General features: G+C 37.8%; 1 protein-coding gene across 1 annotated transcript; it reads left to right on the top strand.

Annotated features, from left to right (window-relative positions):
- Nucleotides 1–3,668: 3,668 nt before the first annotated feature.
- On the top strand, nucleotides 3,669–4,487 carry LOC114175183 (uncharacterized). The gene has a single exon (XM_028059947.1). The coding sequence runs from the start codon at nucleotides 3,669–3,671 to the stop codon at nucleotides 4,485–4,487; it is 819 nt and encodes a 272-aa protein (XP_027915748.1).
- Nucleotides 4,488–9,300: the final 4,813 nt, after the last annotated feature.

Below are 9,300 nucleotides of genomic sequence, written 5' to 3' on the forward strand. Positions count from 1 at the left end.
AATTCCATTCCCAATTTGAACTTGAAGTCTTTAGTCATATCTTCAGCTCTATACTTGAAAAATTTAGGCCCATCACGAACAACACCCTCATAACCATCAACATCAGACTCTAATTCATCAGTATTGTATTCCTCACTTATGTCATGTACACCAAATTTAGCATTAGTGACAAATAAACCTTCTCCAACATCCTTTTTAGTCTTCATTGTGCTTGGATTTCGTTTCATTACTTTCCACCAATCCAAAACATGCCCAATATTTCTCACAGGTGGCTGAATGTCCATCCTAAATCCACATCATAATTTGCCACACTTTCTTCTTCACTATCATCTAGTTTGTCTACAACATCACCTTCATCATTTTCAGACTCAACCTCTTCACACATGACTTCCTCCACAATTGCCACTAAGCAGTGAGCAAAATAATTTGTGTTTTATATAATAAAAAATATATTTTCATTTTTAATTAATTAATAAATTCACTAATTAAAAATTAAAATTGAAAATAAAATTTGTTTGCAAGATTGGAGGGAACAGTTTTTTTTCGTTTATCTCAACTTCCTCCAATTGCTGCTCACCCCATTTGCTAATTAAGTTGGCACAAGCACCAGGAGGGTCACACACACACGTTAATCCATCATCAAACATCCTCTTCATCCTTTTGCACCACTGCTATGCAACAATCTTCATTCAATCATTGAATTAGGAATTGCAACAAAGAAGAACCAATCGATAAACCAACAACATTTGGAATAAAAAGTAGAGTTGCAAAATAGGTATGCATTTTTCTATCTTCAAACCTTTTTTAATGTTGTATGATGTTCTGAGTTGAGGCTCTTGGTTGTGGATTATATGCCGGTAAAAAAACTCAATTGAAACGAATTTCATGTCACAAAAACACTTCTCTGTTTTTTTTACAATGGCAAACTAATTAGCAATGAAATAGAAAAGAAATAGAAAGGAGTGGATTTGCCGTTAGCAAATAAGAATTTGGCAGTGAACATTGTCATTCTGGGAAATCGCAGGGCAGCCAGGGTTGATTTTGGAATAATTTAGTAAAGGTATTGGAGAGGAAACCTTTGGGTTTTAGTCTTGGCAGAGGAGTGAAACCCGTTCATGACGGGTGATGCTACGTTCAAAGTGTGTTGCAGTGTTTGAGACAACTTTGATGTCGACTTTGGTAGTGTATAATGCTAGTGTGTTGGTTCGCGATGGTCATCGGCGTTGTTGTGGTGGTCGCGGCAAGAGAAATGGTGAGTCACGGTTGAACCAGTGTTGGATTCTAGGATGATGTGATGAATGTGAAAAGGTGTTGGCGTTGGTGACATCGTTGACAACATTAGGGGTTGTCGTCATTGTTGTTCGTTCGTCGCTAGTGGTCTGGTTGTGGGTCTCGAGCAGGGGCAACTATGGTGTTTGTGTGGTGGCCGTTTGCGGAAGGAAGGAGACGAAGTTTAAGGGTTGAAGTTCAAATGTTGCATTCTTTATATGGCTTTAGGGTTTTTAATCTTTTTCTTCATGCACCACCATAGTTCATTCGCGCACCACCCCTATTCTTTTATTAAGGTTAGCAGGTTTAAGTTTTGCTTCACGCATCACCACAATTCATTCGCGTACCACCCCTGTTTTTTATTAGGGTAGCAAATTCTTTTTCTTCACGCACCACCACAATTCATTCGCTTACCACCCTTGTTTTTTATTAAGGTAGCATATTCTTTTTCTTCACGCACCACCACAATTCATTCGCATACCACCCCTGTTTTTTTTATTAGGGTAGCAAATTCTTTTTCTTCATGCACCTTCATATTTCAGTTTATGCACCCCTGCTTTTAATTTGGATTCTGTTTATTTATTTACTTTATGCACTCCCTAATGTAATAACCCCACACCTTTTACATTAAGTTTTAGCTTACTTTATGTACCTGCGTTTTCACTAAGCACACACCCCACTCCTTTAATTTCTTGTTAGGCTAGGATGCATTTACTTTATTGTTAGGCTAGGATGCATTTACTTTAATGCACCCCATGTTTTACTTTATGCACCCTGTGTTTTACTTTATGCACTTCACGTTTTACTTTATGCACCCCGTATTTACTTTATGCACCCCGCGTTTCTCTTTATGCACCATGCTTGCGTGTATGTTTTTTTTTCTCATTTATCTTTTTTAATTAAATCTCACATTTCAATCATATCATTTTCAAAAATAATAAATGTATTTTAAAATTGAAATAAGAATTAAAGTAATTTTATTAAAATGATACAAATAAGGGTAAATAAAATTTAAAGTTATTTTCTTTATTTTATCTTTTAGTGTCTAATTGACCGCTCGCGTCACATGACACTCTTTTTTTTCAATAAATAAATTATTAAAAAAATGTATTTGGTGTCTAATCGGCCGCTCGCGTCACAGGACACTCTTTTTTGATAAATAAGTTATAAAAAATGTGTTTTGTGTTTAATCGACCGCTCACGTTGCATGACACTCCTTTTCAAATATGTCAAGGACAACTTTCAAAAATTAAATTAGTTAATTAAACAAATTTATAAAGAACTACGAAGCCTGATTTCTCATTTTTAATGAGAATACGTAGGACCAAGGTTTTAACCCTTGTCGGGTCCTTTCACTTAAAACATATTTTGTTCAATTTATTTTTTACTTTTAGGGAAAATAAATATTTAAAATAAATACATCTCTTTTGCAAATTTAATTAACCTGTGGACGGGCGTTGTCGGGTGCTAATACCTTCCCTATGCGTAACCGACTCCCAGACCCTAAATTTGGTTTTTGCAGACTTTATATTATTTTTATGGTTTTCCATAGTTTTCCAAAATAAACTATGGTGGCAACTTCTAATCTCTTTTTCCAAACGAATTTATTTTTAGTTTGTCGTCATGTCGCTATTTAGGTTGTGACAGATGGCGACTTCACTGGGGACTTCAGAGAGTTAAGCCTATTTAATCGAATATGCGAAAGCAATGTGTTTAATTTAGATGTTTTATTTTTCCTTTTTCGATTTATGTATATTATATATTCTTGTTGGTGTATGACATATTTGTGGATATTGAACCTTAGGGTAGAAAGTATGTTTTTGTATGGATCTCTTTTGCAGGTGAAGGTTTAGGTTTGCATTTTTTTCTCCCTTCACACACTCACCTTATATTTTGTGCATGACATGAGTGCGACCCTATACCCAGGTCTGAGTAGCTTAGAATTAGAAGGGGATTGTGTAGCAGTGCCACAGTGGATGTACTTCCCAAGTGGTCATTGTGAGAACCCTAGCTAGAGTCTGTTTGTTTCATTTGATATTCTTACATCGTGTTGTTTACCAATTGTTGTGAGAAATGTCGTGAAGTGGGCTATAGCTCTAGTGACCTTTTATCCTTAGGAAATAGGAGACTATCCTGGTGAGCACATATACCTACTTTAATCTTATGACGTGCTTAAACCTTATAAGGCACAAAGGGATATATGTATTCCTATAATTCCTATTTTGTCTTTTATTTTTATTTGTATTTCTTTCTTTGTGTTTTTCTCTTTGGGTTGTAATAAGTTATGTAAATTATTCATAGCTTCATATAGTCTGTAAATTTTTCTTTTTGTTGTACATTTTCATTGTATTCATTCTAGGTAGAAAATCATAAAGTGGTGTCATTTCCTTGGAGAAGAAATGGAAATTAATAGGGAATCTGGAGTTGGAGAGCATTCTGGTTCAGAGTCACTAAAAAAGAAGCAGTCAATTAGAGCAAAGGAAGGAAACTTGACTTATCTTCGAGACTTGGTGGGGAAGATGAAGGCTATCCAGAGGAACAATTTTCGAAGGAAGTATGGGAATTTACTAAATCTTCTAAAGAATGATACTCAGGTTCCAACTATTACTGCTTTGGTCCAATACTATGATTCGCCACTCCGGTGCTTCACCTTCAAGGATTTTCAATTAGTGTCGACAATAGAGGAATTTGGGGATATTCTAGATCTACCATTAGAAGGCAAGATTACTTACAAGCATACAATGCAAAATACATTTGTTTTGACACTAGCAGGAATCTTGAAAATACACCGTGCAAAGTTAGAAGGCATAATGATTACAAAGGGAACCGTCAAAGGCATTCCTCAAGGGTTTCTAGAGGGGCATCTACGTCAATTGGCTGATAAAGATATGGGGGAAACCTTCATGGATGTACTGGCGCTCATTCTTTATGGCATCATGATTTTCCCAAGCATCGATAACTTTGTTGATCTCTCAGCCATTAATGTTTTCATAGCATATAAAATCAATGCAAAAAATCCAGTCACAACAATTTTAGCTGATGTTTATGGAAATTTGAATATGTGTTATGAATCTAAGAAGAAGAAGTTGTCATATTGCTTGCCAGTATTATATAAGTGGTTTACTTCTCATGTCAATCCAAATTACAAGCCAACAGCTAAAGGAGCCCAAGAATGGGCATGTTTTTTTGCTAAATTACATAATGGAATGATCAAATGAGAGGTGTCTTGGCAGCAGAGATCACATATCATACATTATGGGGAGTACCCAAATGTACCTCTTATAGGAACCAAATATTGTGTCAATTATAATCCGATATTAGCACAAAGACAATTTGGGTATCTTATACGAGGTGCACAAAATCCAGAATCTTTAGTTGTAGTGTGGAATTTGATGAGTTCAAATTTTTGCCCTCATTTAATATTTAAATTTGGGGATTTAATTGAATTTTCTGTGCTTAAAGATTGATTTAATTAGGATTTGTGATTATTGGATTTATTGAGTAAGTTTGGTAAAAGTGGCGTAAAAATTGATTTTAGTTGTATAAAATATTATTGGATATTCTAACGTTTGTTAATGCAGCTGGAATTTATTTTTGGTCAATTAATAGTGTGATTTTAAAATATTCAAAGTTACAAAATAAGTCCAAAATCAAGAAATTCTGAAAAAGAATAAATCAGGAGCTAAATGCACCCCCAGTTTTTATTTGCACACTCCTTCTAAAGTGGACCACCAAAAACCTGTTCTGCACCCACAGTTTTCACTAAGTTGCACCCCTCCTACCACTTAAACTCCACTCAACCAGATCATGCCATGTGGCAATCCCCACCTTTTAAAATTAGCCAACCATAAGCTGCCACGTGTCATAATCCTTCACTCACCAAATTGACCACTCAGATCTTGCCACGTCATCATCTCCTCCATCTCACACATGAAACCCTAACCCTAATTTCCCTTCCACCCACCATGGCAGCCGCCGCCGCCATCTCCTCGCCGGCCACCACTGCAACTCGCCGGAAATAGCAGCCTCCATTCCCGCAACCTTCACGCACCATCGTAGCACCTCTTCCGGCCACCACGAACAGCAACAACCTCCGCGAAGCTTGTTCCGCGCACCACCATTGCAGCCAGATCTGCACCGCGAAGTGCCACCCTCGCGCCGTTCGCAGCGCAACCACTTGCGCACCACCATGGCCACCGCAGACCAGGAGCAACGCCTCTCCACCTGCAACACTTCGCCAGAATCTGCACCACCGCAACAGCACCGTGCCGCCTCCGTCTTTTCCGCACCACGACGCACCATCGCGCAACACCATCAGCTCGTCGCAATTCCGTCACCACTGCACCTCTGCAACGCGCGAGCAACCAGCGCATCTCCATCGAGCTTCGCACGCCACCACTGCAGCAACAACTCCACCATCTTCATTCATGCCTGCACCTGCGAAACACAGTCGCGCCACCTCCATCGAGTTTCCACCGCACCTGCACCGGCAGCCATGGCAGCCTTCATGAATCTGTAACAGCGGAGACGAGAAGCGAACCATTCACGCACCAGCGGCGTCCACAAACCTCCACCACCGCGCCTTCGTCGCTGGAGAAGGAGGAGCAGCCGCCGTCATTGCACCTGCGCAGCCAAGGAAGGAAGGAGGAAGGAGCAGCAAACCCTAATTCTGGAGATAGAGTACTCTGCGCCACGTGTCAGCATCTGATAGGACAGTCAAACTGGTCAACTCTGGTCAACTGGTCAAAGTCAGTAGTCAACACTGGTCAAAACTGCAAATATGGTTAAATGAGAGGGGCAGAATTGGAAATTGGACAGGAATTAAGTTGCTAATTAATTAAATAAAAATAAAAGATTTTAGCAACTGACAGATAAAGCCCAAAGTCCAGTGGAAGCCTATATAAAGAGACTTAAGGGAGCAGAAGCGGGATACAATTTTACAATTTACAACTGAGACAGCTGAAAACTCTCTGGTTTTGGCAGACACCGTCATCCATCACATCTCTCTTTTCTTTTATTTTCTTTCCTTCATCATATTATCATGTATTCCATCAAAGCCATGGAGGGCTAAGCTTTTAGGGTTGATTCCACTGTAATTTCTTAACTGGATTCTGAGGTTAGATGAATTTATATGTTTTGTTATTTTGATTATTGTTGTGGTTTTTGTTTATCTATGTCCTTTGCTTCTTAATCGAATAGAAAATAATGATTTTAAATCTACATGCATGCTAATCATAAGAGTTAAAAGGTTTTTAAACTAAATTGAGACTTTACTTTGATTTTGTTTAGAAACTTTCATTTGATTAAATAAGTTTTTGCCAATAATTGAGACTTTAATTTGATTAGAGGTAATTACTTTAACTAAAATTAGTCAAGACTTTACTTTGATTAATTAAGTTTTCTATTTGGTAAAGAAACAAAAGAATAGACATGATTAGGCATAGTAAAATTAATTGAGACTGTACTTTGATTGAATTTACTATGGACAATCTAACAATTCTCACTTTTAATTGAGACTGTACTTTGATTAAAAGTGAGGATGCCAACAAATGAATTGAGTCTTTACATTGATTGATTTGTAAAACAACAACAATAATTAATTTAACAATAATCTCTAGATAACCAATGAAGAATCTTATTTAGAAAAAGCAGTGGAATTGACATATTTACTATTATTGTGTTTACAATCTTCCGTGTCATTTTCTTTGCACATCAAAATCCCCCTATTTTTGTAGTTGCTAGTTTTAATTGCATTTTTAAGAATCAAATATTTGAGATCAATTCCGTATTCGTTGTGAGACGACTCAGGGTTATCTTAACCCTAACTATTTTGTTCACTACTAACTGGCAATACTGAAGTTGCTAAAGTAGTGGTAATTTGATCGCCTAACGACAGCGATATCAGAATTGCTATGAAGAAGGGACATCTAATGATTTACTCCGACGAATTAGAAGTGCTTGGGGTAGTGTGGTGCGTGCAGAAAAAGACTCTAGGCCATGGGTAGTAAATGAGAAGAGGTCTTATCAGCAATGGGTAATGGATAGGGTTAAAGTGGTGAAGCTACCGTTCAAACTTATTGCCTTCATGCTAGAACAATAAGATGTGGAGAGTGAGGAAGTAAAAACCCTTCAGGAAGAAATAGAAAAGATGAAGCAAAAAAATGTTAAGCTTGTTAATGATCTTCAAAACGCTCATCATGAATATATACATCTCAAACATGACAATGAAGCCAGGATCAGAACTTGTGATGTATTAATAAAGAAGCAGAGAGAGGAAAGAAACATCACTTCAGAGTACAACAGGATCTCGAGGCAGCTAACAAAGAGCTAGCTTTGAGAGGCAAAGAGAAGAAAGTGGTGGCATTGTCTAAACGTGAGAAAATTGCATTATGTGAAAAATTGGCAAGAGACAAAAGGGAGGCATTAAACAAGCTGCATAATGAACAAGTTAGGATTAAGGAGATGGAGCAACAAACAGAAAAAATGACAGCAGCTTATGAGGCAAAGTTGGAAGAAGAGCGTTGATATAGAGCAGAGTTAGAAAAGGACATACAATACAAGAACAAAGAGTTTGAGAGACATATGAAGGATACAATATCAACCTATGAAGCAAAAGTGGCTGAAGAGAGTTGGTACCGGGCAGAGTCGGAGGAGGAAAATTAGAGATTGATAACTGAATGTGCTGAGTTAAAGGGAGCTGCAAAGTATTGGAGAAGATGTTTTTCAAAGTTAGCAGCTATAGCTAACGGAGCAATTGAAGATGTACCCAGGATGTTAACTGATGTTGAGATTACAATGCCTATATTCAATCCACCAAAAGCAATTGAAGATTTCCTCGGTTATTGCAGGAAGATAGTAAGGGAAATGAAGAATATAGTGGCTAGAGCTCGAAGTTGATGTTTATGCTTTCTTTCTTTTTCTTGTTGTTATGAACTTCTGAACATTGTGGATTTTCTGATGAATTGACTACTTCATTCCGTGTTAATTTCCATTATTACTCGCAATGTTATTCGCACAGCTTTATAGTTTCTAGCTATAATGTTTGCATTTGCATTTGTCTTTTTTTTTTCCTTTTTCGCACTTCTTATTTCATTTGAATTAAACAAAAGAGTGACAGTAAGTGAATACGACAAAATTTCCGAGACACCCTTATAGAACTCGGGCAAATTCCAAAACAATGGAGGATTGGGAAAATGCGCACGAGGAAGTGAAGGAAGAAATTAGCCAAGTGAAGAGTGAAATCAGCCAAATGAAATATCAAATGGGTTAAATTTTGGAGGCATTGAGGGCTATGAAGAGTTCAGGAGAAAGGTCGGCAGTTGACAATGGTACTTCCTACCCTCCAGGCTTTCATCCTCATGTATCAAGTGGACCTCTGGTTTATCCACCACATCATCAAGTGAGTCAAGGGACATCATCTCAAGCTTCTCCACCTTATGGCTTACCCCCGGGTTACACACCTCCAATGACAAAGTATGTAGAGCAAGTAAAGAATCCATTTTTTGGTGGTAATACAAGTATACATGTTTCTTTACCTAATGAGTAGTTCCAAGTGTCAACTAGGATGCTTGATTTTAGGAACCAAGTACGCCCAGGAGAAAGTGTGGTTGGAATCACAACCTATACAAATCCTAATGTTTTGATTCCACCACATGTTTGGACTGTAGGTGTGGGGTTACAAGAAAAGACACTAGCTCAGGTGATTTCATCGATTGAGAATAACAAGGGAAAGTTAGAGATATTGAAGGAGAGACTACAGGCTATTGAAGGGAATAAAAGTTATGGATTCAGTGATGCTGTAGGCTTATTTATGGTCCCTGACGTGGTGATACCCTCTAAGTTCAAAGTGCCTGAGTTTGAGAAATATAGGGGGACTACGTGCCCAAAGAGCCATATAACAATGTACTGTCGAAAGATGGTTGGCCATACTCATGATGAGAAATTGTTTATCTACTTTTTCCAAGATAGCCTAGTTGGGGCAGCGCTGAATTAGTACATGCATCTTGAGCTAACTCATATTCATTCTTGGGT

Source organism: Vigna unguiculata, chromosome 3 (genome assembly GCF_037176805.1).
Source record: "Vigna unguiculata cultivar grain cowpea cultivar isolate G323 ecotype 2 chromosome 3, ASM3717680v1, whole genome shotgun sequence".
NCBI classification, from domain to species: Eukaryota; Viridiplantae; Streptophyta; class Magnoliopsida; order Fabales; family Fabaceae; genus Vigna; species Vigna unguiculata.